At 35.6% G+C, this 24,946-nt stretch overlaps 1 protein-coding gene across 6 annotated transcripts in view; it reads left to right on the top strand.

The window, feature by feature from the left end:
- NFIB (nuclear factor I B) overlaps nucleotides 1-24,946 on the top strand; it is a 235,660-nt gene that overhangs the window by 185,388 nt on the left and 25,326 nt on the right. For 3 of the 6 annotated variants that reach the window (XM_068551883.1, XM_068551880.1, XM_068551882.1), the window contains exons 7-10: nucleotides 8,354-8,488; nucleotides 12,333-12,517; nucleotides 16,586-16,751; nucleotides 19,817-19,899. In XM_068551883.1, coding sequence (XP_068407984.1) covers nucleotides 8,354-8,488; nucleotides 12,333-12,517; nucleotides 16,586-16,751; nucleotides 19,817-19,899 — 569 coding nt within the window. The remainder of the gene's footprint in view (nucleotides 1-8,353; nucleotides 8,489-12,332; nucleotides 12,518-16,585; nucleotides 16,752-19,816; nucleotides 19,900-24,946) is intronic. The other 3 variants (XM_068551881.1, XM_068551884.1, XM_068551885.1) reach the window with 2 other exon arrangements.

Genomic DNA, 24,946 nt, shown 5'->3' with positions numbered 1-24,946 from the left:
TTGCATCTCCCTCCCACCCTCCCTATCCCGCCCTTCTAGGTGGTCACAAAGCACCAAGCTGATCTATCTGTACTATGCAGCTGCTTCCCACTGCTATCTATTTTACATTTGTTAGTGTATATATGTCCATGCTACTCTCTCACTTCGTCCCAGCTTACCCTTCCCCCTCCCCGTATCCTCAAGTCCATTCTCTACATCTGAGTCTTTATTCCTGTCCTGCCCCTAGGTTCTTCAGAAACTTTTTTTTTTTTTTTTAAGATTCCATATATATGTGTTAGCATATGGTATTTGTTTTTCTCTTTCTGACTTACTTCACTCTGTATGACAGTCTCTAGGTCCATCCACCTCACTACAAATGACCCAATTTCATTTCTTTTTATGGCTGAGTAATATTCCATTGTATACATGGGCCACATCTTCTTTATCCATTCATCTGTCTGTGGACACTTAGGTTGCTTCCATGTCCTGGCTATTGTAAATACAGCTGCAGTGAACATTGTGGTCCATGACTCTTTTTGAACTATGGTTTTCTCAGGGTATATGCCCAGTAGTGGGATTGCTGGGTTGTATGGTAGTTCTCTTTTTAGATTTTTAAGGAACCTCCATACTGTTCTCCACAGTGGCTGTATCCCCACATAGGTCCTTTATCTACAGGTAAAACTTAGGAAAGTAAGGATCAATATGGTTCCCCACAGGGAAACAATAGAAATAAATCCATCAAAGCTCTGGGCCGGGATCTTCTGTGCTTGGTAATTGCAGTATTTTATATAACATTTATGCAGTTATAAATAGCCTCTCCTCTAAACTTTCCTCTCCTGCACACAATTTACCCCCAGGCAAAAACAGAGGGAGAGAAGCCTGGGTCTCTTTCAGCGCTCAGTTGGCAGAGTCATCCTGCCTGCCTTCTCCTTGTCCTCCGGGCTCAGGGCCCAAGCTGTTTCCCTGTCTCAGGACTGACTCCGGATTTATGGCCTGAAGTAAAAGTATCAGATTTCCAGCTCCTGAACTCGTCCCACACACCAGCTTTAGTAGCCTCTCATTTATTATCTCATGTATTATAAAGAGCGTTATTATTTTATACAGATGGGTCATTCCTTTTTCATGTTGTCGTCCAGCTTTCACCCCAACATTTTAATGGAAAGCAGAAATTCCCCAGTTTAGCTAACGTTCACTTGTCAGTCTGTTTTGTGTTGCTTGACAGAGTTTCAATGGAGTAACGGGCGTGTTAACCACCTTTGCCTTCTTCCAATGAGTTTGGTCTCTGAAGAGCTTTTCTATATCCAGAGTTTTTAAAAATCTATAAAGCCCTTTAAAATCTAGAGAAGTCTAAAACCTGTAAAAAATAAAGAAACTTGGAAAACTATGAGGGATATTAAGTTAGTAAGACTTGTCAATATAATAAAATCTTGTCAAATCCTAGTCCCTGGACTCCCTAAGCTAAATGTTCCCACATATGCACTTTTCTTCTTTGGTCTGTATCATGCTCATACCAAAGGACCAAAGTTTCATTGCACCTTGAGTTTTCTTCTGCAAAAAAAGAATCCTGTAACATCTGCTCAGCAGCTTGATAATGTAAAAAATAAGGAAGACATTTTTAACAATGATTATAGCTTTTTAAGCACCTCATAATAAAATATACCTTAACATTAAATACTGGAAAATAAGAGAAGTCGGCAAGTGATGATTTGTATCAAGAGGGTTCTTTTAGACTTGTTTACAAGTATGACATGTAAATAAGAAAGACAACTTAGGAAGATGTAAAAGGATTGGTATTTTAAAAGATTTTGAGGCAATTTGCTTCTTTGTTAACTAGATAGAAATATGTTTTTCTAAATCATAGGAATGGCACAGTTAATATATTTTAAGTTAGTGTTATGCTATGCTGAAAAGAACAGCTTCATAGAAATTCAAGAATTCTTGTGTGCTCTTACATAATCGACTTCAAATAGTTGTAAGCTGTAAGTGTCATATAGGGAAGAAGAATAGGAATTTTTTTTTTTAAAAAGAAAATGATGTGTTTTCTACGTAGGCAATAGAAATTCGATTTGTAACCTTCATCCACTGAAGCATATTGGAAAAGCTAACATATTGCTCTCCTATATGTGAAAAAGGAGCAGGTGCCCCAGACAGGCAGGTGTTGAGGTAGCTGTTGGAGCTTGCCCTAGATCACTAGTTGACTTCAGTGAAGTTCTACTTACAGGTGGCTAACTGATTGGAGTGTCATGTGACATTTATCCCGGGAGCGACTTGGATGACAGGTTGCTACAGACTGAGGAAGGGGTCTTTGCTTTGATGAAGAAATTGCCAAAACTCATGTCTCATTAGTGTTTCCTAAGGTTCTTTGGAAGTGAACAACAGTTTAATTAAGGGCTGACGTAAACACATTTCTGCACACTTTCCCTGCAGCATTTTATCACATTAGAATTGATCAAAATTGTTGCCTTGGGCTGACTTGAACAGATATACATCTGGAGCGCCATTTGTGCAAGCTGCCGACTAGTCGAGTACATACGCTGTGTTTCACGGCAATGCTCTTCCTTTGTAGATGAAATTACGTTGTTGGGAGATGAGTTGATCTAACTCTTTATTTGCTTAAGCCTTTATCTCTTTGAAGTGTTGCAGTGAAATGAATGACACATCAGGGCTTAGGATATATGTACGTCAGAGTGCCAAAAAATCTTACAGTATGGCTAGTAAAAATTATGTGATAACTTGCTTTTGCAAAATACTTATTTAAAGGCATGCTTAAGTCTAAATGAACTGACTTATATAAGTAACCTACATGAACTTTTTCTTACATGGTAGTCTTCTATTATGTATTTAACTACGCAATTGGTTTCTAAAGCCATAGCTAATTGTCCAATTATAAATCTAAACATGGGTGTAGACATTGAAGACGAGCACCATGAGTGTGAATCTCCTTTAAAAAGATAGCGTCTCTAATTTTTTGCCATTAAGAAGAATCCTTTCCATAATCCAGTATTATCACACTTGCAATTATTTAATGAAGTTTTGTATTTAATGCTGAACTGTAAGCATCACCAGGGCAGGGAGCAGGTGGTCTTGTTTAACATCTTGAACTTGATGCCTTTCCTTAGTTTCTCACACTTATTAGAAGCTCAGTGACTGATTTTGTTTTCTCTCTTTGCTTTACATTCAGTTCCTTCTCATCTGGTGGTATCTATTCATGCATCATACATTTTAAGATAGACTGACTGTGGTTATTTCACTCATCCTACGCTACTGGTTATCATTCCCCCAGATAGCTTCTTTCACATGCAAGAGATTCTAAAATAAACTGCCTAGACTCGGTGTCTGCTCCACCTCTTCTACCTTCTTTTAATCCTAGATTTTAAAAAATTCTTTTCCTGAGTAGCATGATCTTGTCCTCCACAGTTTTTTTGTGCCCTTGATAAAATCATCTTCTGTAGGAGGTAAGCCACTAGTCAACTTTTTTAAGCATACATATAGGCATGCTATGGATATAACAAGTGCAAAATAATAATGAAAAAACCATCAAATAATATAAGACACAATCATAAGATCATTAAGGAAATCTAGACCGCCAAAATTCTTTAGGAGGGATTACTTAAAGAGAAAGTAAATCAAGTTGGTTCAGTGGATAAAATATTGTTCTATAAATGGAATAAGAGGGCAGAAAAGCAATTTTCTAGCCCAAGGGACTAACCTGTGCTAGGAAAGGCACAGAGTTAGAAGCACATCCCTTCTGGCCCCCCTTCTCCTCCAGGAGGCCATAAACAAATTAGCTTAAAGTTTAAATAAAATAGAATGATAAGGAAAGATTAAAGTAAAAATGTGGTACCATGCTAGATGTTAGAATGAAGAAGATATCATCTGAAGGAGATGATTCCAGCTACTATTTTTATGATGAACCACGATGAGGAGTGTTTAAGAAAGAGAAGAGACAGGAAATTCTTGATTTAACCATTTAATCAAATGGGCCGAGTTGGGGAATGGAAAAAAATAGAGCTTTTGGAAAGTTTTCCCTTTGGCAATCAATTCATTTATATAGTGCTGCTTTCCAAATCACATTTAAATTTCTTTGCCTGGTTTCAAGCCCTCACTGTCCTCTGCTTCCCTCTCCTCCGCCACCAGCAGCTCCTGCCTCCTTCCCACCAGTAAAAACACCAGCTAATCCTTTTCGTATCATCTGGCTTCTCTCTTCAACTTCTTTATTTCATGTATTACTCAACTTATGCATTAATATGTATGTATTATTATTCAACTTATTGTATATTTATATATTATTCAGCTTTATTATTATTCAACTTATTTTCAACGTAATCTTTTTATGTATGATTCTTCCTGCTTGAAGGACATTAGATTGTGAAAAGCATGACATTTGTTTTTCTCCACAGAAAGGTCATGTAAAAACATCTTTCCTATATATCCATTCCTCAAACATGTTTTTTCTGTAGCATACTAGAGCATTAAAAATAGCAACGATATCATTTTTCAGTCTGGCTTGAGGTCTATTGGACTTCAGACATTTAAAATAAAATTAAAATAAAAACAATGCGAGCTTGATTCATGCTTAAAATGCAATAGCTAGAAACTCTACCCTTATTTCTCCCAGATAATTGACCTTTTATTTTTATTCCCTCTTCAGGCCAGTGAGTTTTTTTTTTTCTTTGTGAGGGGGTAGGGGGTTCATTTTGTGTCACCTTAAGTACTTAGTGCCTTGTACAGGCTGTATAGCAGTATATTTTTATTGATTAATGAGCCCAAGGTTAATATCATTTAGTGGGAAAACAAAGGCAGTTAAGCCTACTTTCTAATACTTCCATTCTTTATCTGTTTCTTAAAAAAAAACTGTTTCAGTATGGACAGTGGACCTTCCCATTCTTATTTTTACTTACTTTAAGCTAATTCTGTTGTTTAAAAAGAAGGCAGTTTATTGCCCCTTTTACAATTTGAAGAGTGAATTTTATCTTGTTTCTGCAGTGTTGGCCTCTATAATTCCTCTCTGTGTTTTGAACATGAAGGTACCATTATTATTCAGTGTATGCCTAAAGAGAACTAGAAAATAAATGGACCTGTAATAATTACCCAGTAAAGCCAAGTGTATCATTTTGACTAAGAAATTGCAAAGGCTTCGTTTCTCAAAAATTACATAATCACCTATATTGTTGAATTTCTCTGTACAAACACCCCTGATTTATATGCCCTTTATGAAAAGAGGCTCATGTGAATTCGCCTGGGTTTAATGAGAATTCTGAAATAGTTGTAGTAGTTGCAATAGTCTTGGTTGATCTTCTCCAGAAATGACATAACTGGAATGACACTCATTCTGCTTCCCAAACTCTGGTCATATTTAATTGTTTTTAAATGATGTATAGTATATGCTTTATTACTTATACTGTGGAGTCTTTAGGAACTCATTTACCCACGTTAATTTGATTCAAAATTTATATTGAAGCACAAGTAAAGCATAAGAGTGTCAATAGAAACTTACCAGTTTCTTTTTCTAAGAGCTAATTTTAAATTAAAAATTTGGAATGGAAACTTATTACATCATCTATAAAGTGAGGGATGTTATAGAGGTTCTTTCCACCTCTAACAATCTATATGTCTGTGATTAACTTGCAGCAGGCCAAAACCTATATTTGTGTATTACCTTTTTTTAAAACATAAATTTATTTATTTAATTTATTTATTTGTTGCTGCACATGGGCTTTCTCTAGTTGTGCTGTGCGGGCTTCTCACTGTGGTGGCTTCTCTTGTTGCTATGGGCTCTAGGTGCACGGGCTTCAGTAGTTGTGGCGCACTGGATTAGTTGCTCCGCCGCATGTGGGATTTTCCCGCACCAGGGCTCGAACCTGTGTGCCCTGCATTGGCAGGTGGATTTCTTAACCACTGCACCACCATGGAAGACCCTGTGTATTACCTTTTAAAATCAGATAGCTCTTAAGTGGAGTCAAATATTATTTTTGGCATTTTTAAGGTAACTTAGCTGAAATGAACTTCCTTTGTCTATTTTTTAAATGGTTTAAAAAGCTTTTTTTTAATATATATATATATAGCAGCATTAGTTGCTGTGGTTTTGTTAGTAAAAGTTTCTTTCCTTTCTTTTTTTTTTTTTCTTTTTGAGAAAGATATAAGGAAATGGTACACTGACTCATCAAAGTTCTGATAGGTTAGTGACAACCAGTTAGTCACAAATTGTAGCTTACGGCTACAAGTACGCCTGTCATTTTTTTGTAGACTATGATGTCTACTGTAGTTACAGTAGCATATGTATTCTTTACATGCCAGTGTGCTGAAAACATATATTTAATTTTATTGGATGCCTTTACCAGAGCTTAGGTAATTTTTTAAATGGTAAAACAGTGATAACTAGTTTCTTATATTAGTAGCACCATGAAGATTTTTTCTCATGTCAAAAAAAAGTTCTTAATTAAAAATGCAAATTGTATATATATATTTTATGTGTGATAAAGTCTTGGGGTTTTTTTCTTTTAATAAAATTTTCTCCTTTTATGAGAAGAAATATGAAAATATTTCTTAAACTGAAATATTTATAGGTGAAATTATATGATGCCTGGGATTTGCTTCAAAGTAATGCAGGGGGAAGGGAGTATAGATCGGGTAAAGATGAAATAATTGAATAGTTGAAGAAGCTGAGTGATGAGTACTGAAGAAGAATCCATTATTATTCTGTCTACTTGTGTATATATTTAAAGTTTTTGATAATAGAAATCTAAACTTCATGGCTCATGTGATTTTTGGAACATTTTACTATACATTTATAAACCTCTGTAAAAATCAGCATTACTCTAGGTGTTGGAAAAAGGGCACATCTCTCCTTACCAACTGGAGTTCCGTCCTGAATTCCGTATTCCAACTAGCTGTATGGTACAGTCTCATGGTCACCCAAGATGATGACTTTCTAAATTAGTTATTTATTGAATTGGGTTAATTCTGTTGAAATATCTATTATTGCATTAGCTCTATCTGTACTCTTATTTCAAGTCTCATATCTGTCTTTTGGCAATATTAAATATTTGTGGTATGAATGAATGAATGAAGCCCTGAATACTTCTCCTATCATAGCACTTTTTATAATTCCTTTTTAACTTGTCTGTATCCCCTGTCTAGATTTCAAGTTTTATAGAGGCTGAAGCCAAATCTAGGTCACAGTTGTGTCCCCAGTATCCAGCGCAGTGTCTGGCCTACACTAGACCTTCAGTAGATATCTATGGAATGAATGTAGTAATTAATTTATCTTCTTAAGTGGTATCCAGGATTACTGTCTTTATTTCAGCTAATTCATCCTCCATGTAGTTTCTGGAGGGATTGCTCTACACAGCAAATATGATCCTATTTTGCCCATCAATAGTGTTTTCTTATCAGGATAAGCATTCAGACATTTATACATGAAACCTGAGACCCCTCATTGTGTGGGTCCTGCCAGCTGTTCGCTCCCTCTCTCATCTTTGTACTTCACCACTCCACAGACTATGTGTAGTGCTTACATATTTCATGCCCCCCTCCTTTGGAACATTTCCTCCTTCTGGGAATGTCACCCCCATCCATGTTTTAAACATGGTGTCACTGGGGGCACCATCCTTAACCTGAGGAAGCTGAGGTGATCACTGTCCCTGTGCAGTGAGGCTGGAGAAGTAGCAGCAAACACCACAGCACCTCTGCTCTCAACACACTTTCTCCTCGACTATTGACAACCGTTTTCCTCTTACCATTTTTCTCTTCGCTGACTGTGAATATCCCTACAGCAGCAAGTACTTTTTTATTTTTTGTAACAGCCTCCCTTTACCTGGCAAATAGAGGAACCCAATAAATATTTGCAGAATGAACAAATTAAGGAATGTCTTTTTTGCTAAACAAGTAATGAGTTTTCCATAAAAGATGTTAAATCAGTGATAGATTATACTTACCAGCATACTCAAGGGTTGTTTTTCACATTTGCACCAGGTTTTCTCTATGTTTTCAGTCGGTCAAAAGACAAACCCCTGAATTGTATACATTTAAGAATGAAATGCTGAGGTTAAAAAAGACCTTTATGTGAACCAAGGGACCGAGGGAAACGTGATGCTTAGTTGTTCAGAAGTTCAAAATTTATTTAGTGGTCAGAATAATTCCGATGATACTGTTAATGAAGCCTTGGGTTAGCTTCAGTGGAGATTCAAATATAGCTTCAGATATTTCAAAGCTCCAACGTAGCTGGGTCTTTGACCCTCAGTATGTATTTTGTAAAAGAGCAAAAAGTACAAAAATCATAAAATGTTGGAAAATGATATCTCTTACTAGGTTGATGTGAACCTTGTAGCTTAAGAAAGTCGTAAAGCTTGGGCTTTCCTCTCTTTCTTTGCAGATATGTCTTCTCCGACTACTATGAAGAAGCCTGAAAAGCCATTGTTCAGCTCTACATCTCCACAAGATTCCTCCCCAAGATTGAGCACTTTCCCCCAGCACCACCATCCCGGAATACCTGGAGTTGCACACAGTGGTAAGGAGTTTCAAGCGTAGAAGAGAAACCTCCCTCTTGTTTGCAGAGCCTAAACCCTCAAGGATGGATCAAGACTCTGTCCTTATAGCTAAGGTGACCTATTTTCTCAACCAAAGAGGGAGAGTCGTAATCTGATCCAAAAAATTTTTGTTAATATGCGAGGAAAGATTTTAAAGCCATACAATTAAATAGCATCTGCATAATGTATTTTTAAATTGCCTGTATTGGAAAGATTACAGTCACAAAAAATAAGAAAATATATAGGTATCTTAACAGTAGCTTCCAGGTTGGTCCTAATTTTATATATTTTACTAAGAGAAAGATGGAGTTTCAAGTATGCTGCTGAGTTTGAGTATTTCCAGCAGCATTGATATATAGACACTATTTCCATAGATACTATTTTCTCTACAGAAATCAATATTTTAACTACTTATTTGGGAGTAAAATTAATCAGAAAAATAAAAGAAGTACTTTTCTTTGACAATTATTTCATATACATGAATCCTTCCTGTGGGCTAGTACACTTGATATTATGTTTAATATCATAATTTAAATAGGAAAAAGAATCCAATACTTCACATTTATACTTTGAGGAATAATTAATGTTAAATCCTCTTTAAAAATTAAAAATGAGACATAATTCATAAGCAATACTCCATACTTTTTACCTATTGCTCTTAAACCCTAGAGAGGAGTAGTCTGAATTTTAGGTGGAGAAAGTTTATTATATAAAAAAAAATATGTTTATAGTGACACTCTTATTGCTTTAAATTTATGGTGAGACAACTCTTTATTCTTCAAAAAAACTGAATCTAGTTTTTAAACCTTTATTCAAGGGATATAACATCTGTTTATAATAAAGTTCTTAGCTTTGGTCTATAGATATATATTGATATGTATTGTCCCTATACTTAAAAATGCATGGCCTTCAGTGCTATCATTAAGACAATTATAAAATTCAGAGAAGAATATACAAGTCAGCTGTGGTATATAAAATTTTTTACATTTATTTATTGTACTGCTAAGATAGATGAAAAAAATCAGTAACTATTTCATACATTTGTAACGTTGAGTATTTGGGCAAAATTAACTTAGAAGTCAAATCACCCATTTATTATGATATCTGATTAAAGTGTTTATATTTCTAATATTTGGAAAATATTCAACAGTTCATTTTTATATAATAAACCATGAGAGATCTAGATAAGCCTTCCACCTTTGTCCTTTACCATATATATGTTCAATATGTAATATATTAGGGCCTGTGGAAGGCACCTTATCGTGAGAAACAATTTCTCTCCTTAAAGAGCTCATGGCATAGTGGGGAGAGAGAGGGACCATATCATCAGCCAGGCATCGAATATGAACAGGATTACATTCTTGGAGGAGGATTAGATGCCTGGAAGAGGTGTGTTCTCAACTGAAGTTTGAAGAGTGAGTTCACCACAAGAAGGAACAAGCCAGGGGGACGGTCATTTCAGGCAGAGCGGACAGCGTGTATCAATGCAGTAGAGGTCATTGCAGCAAGGAACTGCCATATGTTGAAGGATCCGCAAATGTTGAAATGTGCCCTGAATAGGAGAGAGTGGCCAGAGATGAGGCCAAAGAAGTGCAGCAACACTGGGTCTTAAAGCACTTGAGGTCTGTACAAACCTGTGAAGTTGTTGGGATTTTATTATTGAAGCAGTAGGGAGCCATTGAAAGATTCTTAGCAGAGAAGTTCTATGATTTAAATGATATTTTTTTTTAAAAATTATTAATTTGAGACTATACAGGATATATTGGAAGGAGCAAGACTGGAGGAAAGAAGGCAATTAGGAAGACTTTGTAATATCTAGGCAAGGAATACATAAATGTACATGTATGCATGCATGTATGTATGAATTCTGTCATAATGAAGGGAAACATTTTTTGCCTTGTAGTTTGCTCTTCTTTCTTTAAAGGACTAGAATGACTTTTATTGATAAAGTAGCCATTTTTACTTTCTTTGGGAATTCTGCATTCTATCTAGTTTGTATCAGGCCAGCCAGAGCTTATTTGAGCATAAGTACTTGGGAGCCCAGAGATTTGAGCTCTGATCTGCTATGTACCAGTTCAGATCAAAAGAGATCTCTTCCAAAGCTACTGATGCCAAATGATCTTAAAGCCCAGAGGACCCATGATGGAGCTATGTATATATCCTCCAAGGGTTTGTGTACAGATATAAGTAAAGACCGTGGTTAAATTGAGCTGAGATTAAGAGCACTTCAACACTAAGTCAAAAGATGTGCAATTTAATTTAGGCGTTGGCATTTTCTTAAATTATACATTCGAGTGTGTATACTTCTTAAATAAAGTAGTATTTCAGCAAGGAGTTTTGTTTTAAGAAATATGTAATTGTTCTCTGAAACGCATCCCTTTGATGGAGGGTGCTCAAACTTCAGTGTGTGCAAAGATTACGTGGGGCACTTGTTTAAAATGCACTTTCTGGTGCCTCACCCCTGGAGGTCCTCATCTAGTAGGTCTGTGGTTAGGCCTAGGAATCTGTACTGTAGCAACAATCCAGAGGATTCTGAGTTCCCTGGACATTCAGGGAGCAGAGTTGTGACCATAAAACTGAGTTTATGATTCTTCTATGATGTACATTTTAAATTTCTTGTATCTTCTGAAAAAGCTTTCTTTGGGGAAGATAAGGAATATCCCTTAAGGGTAATTTTTTTTGTACGTAATTACAAAGCTGGAGATAAGTCATTCCAGATGATTTTCATTTATAGGTCATGGAAGGAATTTATTTTTCATATTGTTTGCTACATTGTCTCATAAAACACTAAACATTTATCATATAAATTTCCTATGATCTGGATCAAAATAGTAAATAGAAATAGACAGTTAATCTTCACTTCTATATATACTGGTTGATACTCTTAAATTGTACTTATGTAAAGTACAAATTCAACATTATGGAGATAATGATTGTGCAATTGTATTCTTTCCCCATTTTTAAACTTAAGCATTTTATTTTAAAAACTAAATAGTAAATTATGATCACACTAATTTTGAAAAATTACAGTAAAATTAAACATTATGTACATCACATATGTTTTGTACATTATTTCTCTATAAAATATGTGATTTATGGGTAAGTTAATACGCCTATATGAAAGTTTAAATTTGCATTTCTGAGGGTTTTGTTCTCGGTCTTATCTCAATAATGTCTTTTGAGCTACATGTAGTAAAAGTTAGAGTAGGAAGAAAATAGAACTCTTTTGGTTTTAAAAGGAACCTTTACATTAAAAAAAAGAGTTCCCAGGTTTATGTTCAAATATTCCAATGCATTTATACAATGATCAGGTAATTATTCAGGACATTACTAATTATTGGCTTCCCTTCTAAATAATGCAAAATATTTACTTAAAATTGGAGTACACTTCTGTTTTGAGTTTTGGTAAAAAATGTGTGGGTCCCCTGCCCTCTACTCAATGCTGTGACTTGGTCTGTACTTAGGAGACAAAGACTTTTTAATCAAAGAATGTGTTCTGATGGGAAATAACTTTGCTTAAAGAAATATTTTATGAATTATTGGCTTCACCTATGAAAGAGAACCTTCTTGTTTTTAAACCATTCATAGATCTAGAAAGCAAGATTGTTCGTTCCCTAGACTGGAGGTGATATCTGTGTGGGCTTAGCAGTCCTGGCATGGAGGATAGTGGTAAAAAAGACTAGCTTATTTTAAGAGAGTTTGGTTAACTCAGAGGGAGGAAATGAAGAGCCTTCGGTTGTATAGTTTCCCAGGATTCTGTAGGATTGGGACGGAGCAGTATGGCCAACAGCTAATAAGTCCTCTTTCCTTTCCTGTCTCCTGCAGTCATCTCAACTCGGACTCCACCTCCACCCTCACCGTTGCCATTTCCAACACAAGCTATTCTCCCTCCAGCCCCATCGAGCTACTTCTCTCATCCAACAATCAGATATCCTCCCCACCTGAATCCTCAGGATACTCTGAAGAACTATGTACCTTCGTATGACCCATCAAGTCCGCAAACCAGCCAGGTAAAAATGAGAGAGAACATAGAATTAAAGCACAGGTCTAACGGTAAGCCCTGAAGCTTACTTAGACAGTGTGTCTGGCAGAACAGCAAGCTTTTGAAATCCATCTTCAGGAAGTTTCTTGGTGACTCACTAAGTTTTTATTGAAAGGTGGCTGAATGACAGGTAGGAAGTGTGTTGCCCCAAAAGAAGGGGCACATTTGTGAAGATGTTCTTGGTTTGATGTTTTGGGATTTTCATTGAGTGAAGAGAACGTTAATGCAGAAGGTCCACTGACAAAAATGTTCTGAGCTGGAGTTCACACCTCTAAAATACCTGGTTTGACACAGAGACAAAGTGCTTATTTCAGGCAGAAGCGAAGTATGAGCTAAAATAAACACACACAAAAGACCTTACAGTTGTATTTATAGACCAACTATTAGGTATTAAAATAAGCTTTGGTAATGTAAACATTTTCAGTGTTTGATGACTACTTGAATATTCTTTGCTCAGACATGACTATGTTTCATAATGAGTGACATTACCAGAAGTCTTTTTTTTTTTATTTAAATTTTTATAATGGTAAACACTGTGCAGTGGCTTTAAGGATTCTTTGTATAAGTGTAGTGACTCATGTGCCTTCCTCATTCCCTAAACATGTGGTTTCTCCGATGGAGAGGTCACTTCATGGGGATTTGGTATAAGAGGATTTTCCACAATCAAGTAGACAGTCTGCCAAAGCTGGGTCTATCAATCATCATAATATCCAAAATCTGTAATGTAATTTCGATCTTATGGTCTGGTATTTGGCTCTGCTATTTTACCTCCAAGACTCCTGTCCACTTCTTATCACATTTTTTAATGCTCTGTGGGATTTTCATAAGTGTTCTGTCATTAATGCTGTTCACTTACTAAAATGCCAGTAAACAGTATGTGCATATTAATTTAGAATTAACAAAGAAAGATCTGAAAAAAAAAATCCCTTTGGTCTTAATTTAATTGTTAACATGGAGCAAAATGGTCCCTTCTGATTTTTTTGTGTGTGTGTGAGTAACAACATATCCAGCGCTATTTGGGTTACTTAAAATTAAGTTACCTGTACTTTTAGCTCCATTGACTAGTAATACTAAACTAAGTATACTGTTCTTGAATTTTGAATTTAAAGTTAAATGATTTGTATTTTAGAAGAAAATGTTCAAATGGTGTAGCACTTTTAATGACTGTAATAATAATTACTAAGTAAAACAGTAGGATCTTGGTATATCAATTTAGAAGTAAAATTTGCTGTCAGAGCATGGATTCAAAAGTCTCAGTTCCATAGAGCATTTTGCTAGACTCAGCTGGGAACAGTGCACACAAGGTCTGATTTTAATTTGTGTAGAATTTCCATGAATAACAAAGTCTAATTAAGACATCCATTAAAAGTCCTTAACGTTAATTCAGTGTGGAAAATCTTAGAGTTCCATTGGATTTTTTTTTTTTAACTGATGTCTTAATTAGGCGCTGTTAGGGGAAAAATTATGCAAATTAAAATCAGGGCCTTAGTGTTCTGCATTTCTTTAATTATTCAGTGCTTGTTTTACGTATATTTCAATTTCTTTATAAGTTAAGAGGGCATGTTAGGTGATAATCTGCCTATATTGTTCTCAGTTTTTCTTCATATTTTCAAGGTAAAGACCCAGCTTCTGAGAAGCATCTTACTCTCATCTCAGTTAAAAAAAAAAATTCCCTCTCAGGATTTTGTATAATAGGAGCAATGTACTATAAGTAGGATAATCCTTTCCTAATGCTGTTCATCTTCAGATAAGATGTCTCTCTTTTCATATCTACAACATGAAAGTTCATCTATTAACAACCTTAAAAGAGAAGCTTTATAGTGTAGCTTCATCTGTTTGAACCAACAGAAAACTGAAAAGAAATAACCCTTCCATTCTTCTGACCCTGAGTTTCAGGAAAGTTGTCTATATTGGCTTGGGAATTCTTTCTTTGTCACTTTCACTTTTTTTAAATGAGAGAAACATCTGTTTGTTGGTTTATGTCAACTCAATTCCAGTAGACAAAGCTTGCAGGGTCGGCAAGGTAATATATTTGGTGGCAGCATTTTCTTGACAATATTGTTATTTTTCTCTTCCACGCTCTCAGGTAGGTACTGTCAAACTGTTTTGGTGAACACAATATACAGAAAGGCTTTTTACCATCGAATGTACTACCAGTGATAAAACATGATCACTCTTTTTTTCTTGGGGGAGATACATAAAGCAGTCTTTTGCAGTGGTCGCATAACCAAAAGTTGATGGTCTTCTTTAGAAACAAATTGCTTTTTCCCTTTGAAAGGAAAAGTGGGTCTTTATTATAAACTGCAGAGTTGTTTTTGCAGGAACATTATATCTGCTTTGATGTTTAGCTTCAACTCAAAACCAGGTAATTTGCACTTCAAAATAGGGCTCTTGATATTCACCTTTTTAGCTCTAAAAATCAGGAAAAAATGAGTACTTGTTGACCTGTTGTCAACTGTTCCTTTCCAGTATCCTCCAGGGCTGCACTGATTTTGACTGTTAAGTCGAGCAACTGAGATGCTTTGTCCTCCCCACAGCAGTTTGGAGATTAATTGCATTGCTGCTACACCGATTAGAGTGAGACAGTCATGCTATTTAATGGAATATTTTAAATAAAATTAGTCTAAGATATAACTCTCTCCTAGGTCTCCATAGGGGGAAAAAATCTGGTCAGTTTTCCTGACTTAAATACCTAATTTACTCATGATGAATATTCAGGATATTCAAAAGTTCATTTTCTTTATAGAATAAATAATGTGGCCTCTGAGGCACCCAACTAAGACTTACTTCATGTCTCTAAGTTCTAATAGTTAAGTGTTCTTAGCTGTTTATCTTTTTCTTTAAAGAAATGTCTACTTGTAATTTATGTGCAGGCACTTAGATAAATATTCTGTTTTATTGCTTTTTTGACTTTAAAAGTGGTACAGATTATAAAGACTAAATATTTGTGGAGAACACCCTCATAGCAAATTGTTATGTACGTTATGTACTGGTGAATTCCAACATGAGCATAATTAAAAATAGCATTCTCTGTCTAGAAAAATACATTCCAGTATTTCTTCAAACAGTGTACCCTTAGAATTTTGTCTCCCACTGTGGACACTATTTTTGTACTGGGGCTAAAACTCAGATAATAATATCTTTTCTATCACTGCCTAGCGGATTTTCTCTTTAATTCTCACAAATGTCAACAATCAATGTTTTGTGTAACTCTCCATGCCCAGCAATGGAAGAGTAACTCAAAAAGCAGAGTATATTTGATTGCCCTCTGCTTCACTTCAGCACATTTTAACTTACGTTGGAAATCTTTTATTTGTAGGTGTAGGGTTGGACCTAGTTCAGCTTTTTATATCCTTGTGTGGACCCTGGAATTTTAAATGTTTAAAATATCATTCTACCTGCTTATATTAGTAAATCGTCACAAGTCGAGTGGAGATTCTAGAATCGAAATTGCCTGATGTGTGTTTCTGAGTGCACCTGTGTGTGAGCAAGGGCTAGCATTTTTGTATGCCAAAGAATAGGCCTTGACTATAAATGATGGGAATTGTTGAGTTTGATGCCTTTGGTCTCCTAGAAATTCTTGTCTTCCTTGTCTCAGTGATATCATCATTTAGGTAAACTCTGTGTTCTGAAAGCCAAAAGTGACCACGAAGAGCAGATAAGAAGGTAGCACTGATTTTAATTCTCACTAGCTCAATAAGGACTTCTATTTTAGCCTCGGGCTCAGCATTGAAGTCTCCACTTGAGTTTTCTGTCCAACTCAGTGGAAGGATCAGTTCTACCTGGCTCTCGGGGTGTTGTAAAGATGACTAAACCTATATAAAATGCTTTGAAGCTGAAGACTTTCTTTTAAATGCTGCTGCTTCTTATGACTACTAACCACTGACGAGCCTCTCTGACTCAGATCTGAGAGAGCTTGTGTGGCGGTTGCACACAGCACGTGGGGTCCACTCAGCTGAGTGTGCTGAGTGGAGTTGTTGGACGAGACGACTGCCTTTTGGAGTGTTTCACCCGGCATTCTGTTTTTGTTTTGTAGCCTAACAGCAGTGGTCAAGTAGTAGGGAAAGTGCCTGGCCATTTCACTCCTGTCTTGGCACCCTCTCCCCATCCCAGTGCAGTGCGACCTGTGACCCTGACCATGACAGATACTAAACCCATCACTACATCCACTGAAGGTGAGGCAGCTTCACCTACAGCAACCAGTAAGTATTTCTGTAGGAAATGAGAAATGTCCATCAAAGGCGCCATTGGATATCTGATCCAAGGTGGAAAACACGGCAACTTTTCCAGCTACCCAACCAGATGGAGATTTCTCATTTATGTGGAACTAGCAGGCATGAATGTGACCTGGCTCTCACAAGCTCTCTCTTATCAAATTTCACTCAGTGCATCCTATTTGAAAAGGGAGAAGCTTATTTGTTTGAGTAAATAGCTATAACAAAAATAATAAGTCATGCCTGCTTGTTCAAGGTATACATTGAAAATGCACTGAATAACATAACAGTGTGCAAGGTTTTTATATCACCCGAAGAGAGATTAGATAATCGTTAGTTATTGGAGCATTCCTATAGAAATTAAGCCCCTTCATGAGGCAGGCTGAATCAGTACCTCTGTAAGATAATTGCATGTTTACATCACTGCAGGTTATGTCATTGTGAGAAACAGTCACACAATGTTGGGTGGAGAAAACATTTCAGAGTTTAGTATTAGGCACATGTAAGGTACCTGCACTTTCATTGTCTTCAACTTTTAAAAAATTTTTTTGATTATTTAGCTTATTATGGTGCATCAGGTATTATGATTTTTAGCATGGCCATAACATTTTAAATGTCAGAGATTTAGCCAGTGAATTTACATAGCACATACCAATAACCCAAAAGATTCCTTTGCTTCTTTGTATAGAGTACTCATAAGTACACAAGGAGTTATTACACAGTTTTTCAATTGGCTTCATCCAAACTGCCAGCTTTTTAGAACTGGAGCTGGTGTGTACAGATTGGTAAAGTGGAATGATAAAATTCCAGTCAGGAGGAATTAGCATGCTTCTCGTCAATTATACATATATCTTAAATCCAGAGCTTCTGTTTTCATTTTTAGAACAAGAAAATCCCTATGCTCTGGAAATTCCTGTGTGAAATTACAGAGATTTAGAAGTACCACTGGTTCTTTCTTTCTTGGCCATTGGAAAGTGCTCTTTTTTTGTGGCCTCTGAAAGACTAGGAAGAAACCCTACAAGAAAAACGGACAATACTTGGAGTGTACAGTGAACTCAGCATTTCTTTCTCAAAATTCATGAGGCCCCATCAAATAATAAAACCATACAAGCTTGTAATTCCCATCAGTAATCATTAATTCTCAGTAACTGGTCTGTTGATAGAGGGTCCTACACTAGTGAACACTTCCCTGAATGCACAGATGGATGAGACCCAGTCAAGGAAGACTAAGAATCCTTTGTGCTACAGGTTAGCTATGTACATTACAGTCACTAAAATATTACATCCAAATTTTAAAAGTGGATGCCTTGGGCATCTTTGAGCAAACAAAGTCAACAATTTAAATAAAAGCAAATAGAAAACAAAGATTTTTAAGTAGTTGAAAGTTCCAGAAACTTCTGGTACCTACTCTTATATTGACATTAATAGATTAGATTCAAGGGAAGATCAGACCGAAACGATCACAGCTTACCTATGGCAGTACTGTCAGCCTGTTTGTTAATGAATTGTTCTTATACACACATACAGGTTGATCAAAAAGAGATCTTATTTGACTTATAAAATCACAAAATATTCAAAGGAATGTTTTGGTTGTATAAAGATGGCTGCATCAGTCCATTTTCCACTCCTGCACAAAAGCGATATAGGGAGTCATTTTTCTTTCCTATAAAAAAAGTTGTCGCTGCACCTTCCCAGGCACCACTGATGAGAAATTAGCCATTGAATTCATAAATCAGAAAAATTAAGGAAAACACAGGGGCCAAGGAAACCTCTTTCTCGTGGTTGAAAAGAAAGAATAGCGCAGACTTGGTGCCCACTCTCTAAGGGTGAGGCTCTTCTTCAGTGGTGTGCGTTGAATTCCAGAGGTCTGGAGATTGAATAGGGGCCACTGGCTGCTTAGGGCTGCTCTGGCGTGAGCCCTTCATTCAGGAATAACTAAAAGGTGAATTGTGAACATCTTCACTGTTTCAAAAAGTTGACCTAAAAAAGCCTCAATGGGCCAAATGAACATGGCAGAATTAATGTATTTGTTTTAAAAACGCCTTTTAAGAATTAATGTCTAGATTCCTCATTAATCTGATGGTTTTAGACCAAATATTACAGCTTTCTTCAGACCTATAAATGTAACATAAATGATGAAAATTTAGTTTTTCTGTTTATTCTGACATGGAACAATGAGATTGCTTAGTGCTGGGAAGATACATTAGTCCTTTCCTTTGTGAAAAGGAACAAACATCTTCAGGACTAGGGAGATGTTTTCTTTGAAAAATTCGCTCTGCACCAAAAAGTACCTGTATAAAAAGTACTTGCAAGGTGAGATCGTAATAATTTAAGGAGTGTTCACCATATGTCAGCTCCCTCTCTGGACCAAGCACAAAAAATTGACTTTTTGTGCTTATGGAAAAGAAATGATTTTTTTCAGAAACATTTCTATCAAACTTAAGGTCATTTTCACATTAAATAAAATACTGAGCTAATTCATTCTATATGATATAATAAAATAGCCTTCTCCTTTATGTTAATAATATTAGATATTCTTTTTAGTAAGACTTTTCAGCAAGACATTTTTCATCCTATATCATCAAGCACATCTGCTTAAATCCCATCATTTAAAGCTTTCAACTTTTTCCTGACAGACTTTCAGTCTGCTTTTACATTTAGAATCACAGACCATCATTGATTATCCCATTATTAGACAACCGATATCTGGTAAGAAGGTACATCTAGGAAAGGGACCCTTCTATTTAGCCAGTCCTTGGTACTCCTGCAAGACTGTAACCAGAGCATGTGTGAGATGCCCACACCAAAGGATGGGATATGGTTACTGGATAGGTTTTTGGGGAGGGGGATAAACCAGTCGGCTTGAGGTCAACTGTCATTTACATCAGTGGTATTCACTCACACGAAAGAGAAGAGAAATAAAGACATTGTGTTTTGGTTTTTTTTTTTTTTTTTGGTTGCAAGTCCCACTTCTCTGGGTTTCTTTTGCGTGGACAGGTTGTTCATTTGATAGTTCGCAATTTTTATCTTTGTTTTTGTTCTTCCTTAATCAGCCTACACAGCCTCAGGCACATCTCAAGCCAATCGATATGTGGGACTAAGCCCAAGAGACCCATCCTTCCTACATCAGCAACAGGTGGGCAAGTTTCACCCAGGTGTGATGGTGTAGCCACGCTTTTGCATTGGTGCTTTTTCTCCATGCTGCCTCTCAGATCTTGACTCAGAACGGGGCTCACGGGGCTTCTGAGAAAGAAATTGATCATTTCATTTTCCAAAATATCTTCTCATTTATCCATTGTTTCTCGCCTCTCTAAACAGGGTGTCTCAAATTGGCTCAAGACCTTTTCCTTCTCTGTAGCATATTTCATAACATCCATGAATAAACAGTGTTTCAGCCAGAGTATTTTTCTGTCTTACTGGCTATTGAGAGCTTACCAGCCTATACCTTCCCAAGACAAAAATTGTCCATTGATTTAAAAGCCAGTTAAAGTAGGAGCACTACACAATTCACAATTTGTGCTTTTTGAGCTCTTTCATATTTTCCAGATGTTTTACTCCTCATTTTGGTATTTTAGTCCAAGAAGATGAGTTTTGAAGCTAAAATCTCAGGCGACGCATCCTTCCTATTTTAATAGGTTTAAATTGGTTTACTGATTTCAGATGTGATAAAACACTTTTTTTTGGTTCTGCTTTCTTACATCATTTATGTTTCAAGTAGCATTTTAAATTTCACATCTCATTAATGCTGTAAATTTAATGCAAATGAAGTGTTTACCCAAACTGTGAAAATATACAGCCAGGATTAATGGTAGCTTATAAACAAATTAGCCACAGTCAAAAGCGTGGACCATACAAATACAGAAATCCCACGATTCTAGTTATGGGATGACAGAAATCATTCTAAACACTTCCAACTTTAAATATATTTTATGATGCATATGTTTGCTGCTCTCAAGTTTTGATAGCAGAGCAGTTTGAAATTAACAGTGTGCAAAATATTGCATAGGGGAAAATGTCTTTAATGAAATCAGAAAGAGCTGGTATTTGTGAGCTTGCTCTTCATTTATAATATAAGTTGTATGTGCAACTGAGTTTTTACAGATGTAGCGAACCTGCGCAGGTACTCATGCCAGTTTCTTTTGTTCTAGGCTTGTCCACCTAGTTTATGCTTATCATGCCTATCTGTGCCTCGTGTGGAACTTTCAAGTCCTGCCCAGTTGCAGGCCAAGGTGGCAGACTGCTTATATTAAAGGTCACCACATGCAGAGTTCAGAGAAAATCGTAAAGATGATAGCTTATTCAAGATACTTGATGTTTTGCCAGGTTTAAAAAAAAGCAAAACAAAACAAAACAAGAGTGAGAGCTAACTAAAAACATCTGTACACAGTTATGAAAATACCAAATAATAATTAGTGGTTTTGCCAGCCATTGGCTTTTCAACATGATTTTCTGAAATGTTGCTTTTTTTCACCTCTAAAATTGCTATAATATGAAATGTGCTATAATTACTATAATGTGGTTCTATTTGACAAATGTATATGTTCCTTGTGTTTTTTAAAAACATATGCAGGATTCATAGGTTTAGAAACTTATTCTCTTACAAATCATTTCACATATTTTCAGAAATATTCTTGTCATGAGACTTGCATTCTTAATGACATGTCTCTAGTTTTCAGTTAACTTTTAGTTCATAGAATTGTGCCTCTGTTATTTAAACCTTTAGCCCAAACACATTTAGAATATTATAACCACTTTCATGTCTTTAGAAGCAATCTTCCCATCCTCCTGTCCTATCCTAAGGCAGCTTTAATTTTTTAATTTATAACTTATGACTGTCATTAGAGCCTCATGTAATTATGATCACAAAAATTGATTATATAAAAGTTATTTCTCCTTTCACATGTCCAAGGATAAATCAAGAAAACTTAACGAGCACCAGGAAAATACTAGCCTTAACGTAGATAGAGTTCTGAGCACATTTTAATTGAAAAAAAAAAAAATATATATATATATATGAGTTCCAGAACTACAAACTTTTTTCATCAAAGGCCACCACTTGTTATTTAAGTAGACAAGGTCAAGTGAACACCTCTTACAATATAAATATGATTAGATGGGTCAAATATGGTGTACATTTATGGAATTTATAATGTGTATTGATCTTTGAAAGAAAAATTATATAAGCTTCATAATGAAAAATACAATGTTCAGTTTTAAGTGCCATACAGACAGATAATTTGTCCTCTGTATAATGAAAGAATTAGTGCTACTTTTTGAATTGAAGAAGCCCAGTATGCCAATTCATAATAAGCTACAATTTGAGGCATGCAGAAAATGAGTGTATATGCGTATCATACTATACACGTATATTACTAAACTAAGGCTCTAGTTAAAAGCTTTCAATTACTTTAATCCTTTCAAATTTTAACAGAATCCTAGAGATGAAGTTTTATGTTTACTGTCCAGGAACAGAGGGACAGAAACAGTTTAAATGACTTCAGTAGAGTAAAGGTTATTCTTTCGTACAGCAGAAATGAGATTGATTTACTGTGTCCTTTCATTACTTTCCAAAGATTTAAAAGAGACCACTCTTCTAGCAGCAGGTTTTAAATGCATTTGGTTTAAAGTACTCAGTGATGAATGGAAAGAAAAATCAAGGGGTACATGAAATAAAGGTAATCAATCATTTTATATTAGCTAGGAGAAATTCAAAATTAGAAAGGCAATGGTTTTAGTCTGAGAGAGTTCTTTTAAACATTCCCCTTAGCTTTTAATATACATGACCCCTTAAGAATAAATATTGTCACCAGGTACATTCTTCAGTTTATTGGTGACTGCTTTATAAAGATTTATCCTTTCAGGTTATGAAAAGTATTGATGTGCATTGTTGAGTGCTATTTTTTTCTTAGAAAAGAACTTTAATATAGCCTACATAAATTAGAGATAACAATAAATTTTAAATTGTTGAATAATTTTGACTATCTTATAAATAATCTTTCCACACAATGACACTAAAGCAGAGCTTTCAATATAATTATTCCTAACACACAAGGACACTGACTTCTTAAATTAAGATGGGAAATATTAAAATTAACCCTGTACTCCACTGGTAAGAGTAATACATTCATTTTGGCAAATCTGAATACGAAAAGCATAAGCTTTTATAACCATTAACTTGGTATACATGCAGTTGTTATTAGTAATTATACATCACTGTGCTCCTTTTTATAATGGTTATTACTGATCAATACTGGTTGCTAACTGCCTTGAAATAGTAGTTTTTCTGACACAGGAATTCCACTACCATTATAAATGTGATATCTCATTTGAATCTGAAAAATAAAACCACGTAATCTTGAAGAATATTTCAAAAAAGATTTCTTTAAAACAATTGATTATTTTCCATTAAAAACAGTCCTCTAATTAGTCATAATAATCAGCTCATGCCAGCTGATCAGAACTTTAAAGTATTCCCTTTATCTCTTAACTCAATCTTGAGGAGTGTTTTTCAAGGTCTGGAACTAGACTGTCTTTGAGATGATTGGCTTATTTAATGCATTCACTATTGGCATGGGGGAAATCTTAAAATCAGAACTTCAATTGGAACTTCATTCTTTAACTTTTCTATTGGACGATGGTGTGGTGGCTTGAAGAATTTGTGGGTTTTTGGCAAACCGAACTCTTTAGTCTCTGCTGAGAAATGTCTTTTTATGATTTGGAACTTTTTCAGAAGTGTCAAGGACCTCCTCTCTGGCTTAACTTCACAGAAGTTTAGTAAAATGTGGTGTTTCCTTTCCTCCTTATACTTCCTGAACACACTGTGCACATTCATTATGATAGGCAATGAAGAAACCACACTTCCTAAATTTCATCTCCCCAAGAATATGGGAATTATATAGCAGAGTATTGGGTATTGCTTAGAAAATGCAGAAATTATTGTATAATCCAGTCTAACAATTTTAGTATAAATGGCAAATATGAGACAGCTTACTTGAATTAGCACCAATTTCATATCTGATCAGCCTCATAATGAATTTGCTAAATTGCAGGCCTTCTTTCTTTGTAGTCATAGAAAGTTTGGTAATATAAAAAGGTCTAGTTAATTTGATCACCGTTATACTCGAGTGTAAGGCCATAATAAAAGTATAAATCCTTACTGTTATACATCAATACAACATATTTAAAAAACCCTTATTGCAAGTTGGAAAAAAAGTTTGTAGCTAAGAAGCTTCTTGTTTGGAAATAAAAGATTACTATTCGAAGTAATTCGATTACTATTCAAATCAATTACTATTGATTACTATTCAAATACTATTACTGTTTGAGTAGGCAAGGATAATGATCCGGAGCTTAGGTGTTTCCCCTTGGGCAGATTTTTGAGGGAAACTAGATGGTCCCCATGCTTGTTTTTCTGAAACTCATTGAGTTGGGCTAAGGTACATATTAACCTTTGATATAGATTTGAGATTTGAGATGGAGCAAATGGGAGGTCACTTTTGCCTTCCCTGAGACAAGAAAGTCAAGTCAGCTCTAGTTTATAAGATACAAGGCTTATTTTCATAATCTCAAAATTATAATCTCCTGACTATATATGCTACTTATTATTAGAGCTAATGAATCAATGGGCTGATCAACTCAAGTCCCTGCATTGCGTCTCACAGTTGCATGGATTTTACTGGTGCCCGGGCTTCCGCATGTTACATCTCTTGCATGACTGTATGATGCTCTTATTTCAATTTCAATCACTGGGCTACTTTCTATGAAAATGTTTTCAACACTTTTCTTGATAAAATTTTGAAACTAGAATTTGAAAGGACTTTTCATGACACTAAAAATTCCTGTTACACCCAATGGCCTTTTTAAGACGTTGCCTCTGTAGGATTTTATTTTTGTTTATCTAAGATATTCATTGAAATCCCTTTATAATATTTGTCCTGACAAATGGCAAAGCCAAAGCTAGGTACATTAAAACCACTGGCAAGGTAGTCTTTTATTAAAGGCAAGCAATTGAAAGGCCACAAGTAGACTATCAACAAACTTTTCAATAAAGTCAGGAAGCAGGCTATCAACACTTGAGCTGTTCTTATTGTGTCTGTTATCATAATTGACAGCTTGACGTAAAACCCTATCACATGACTTCTGGGTAGGTATGTAAATGGATAAGAGGTCACCTTTCACATATG

Source organism: Eschrichtius robustus, chromosome 10 (genome assembly GCF_028021215.1).
Source record: "Eschrichtius robustus isolate mEscRob2 chromosome 10, mEscRob2.pri, whole genome shotgun sequence".
Taxonomy (NCBI): Eukaryota; Metazoa; Chordata; class Mammalia; order Artiodactyla; family Eschrichtiidae; genus Eschrichtius; species Eschrichtius robustus.
Note: the sequence above shows the minus strand (reverse complement) of the source record. Positions and strands in the feature narration are given on the sequence as shown.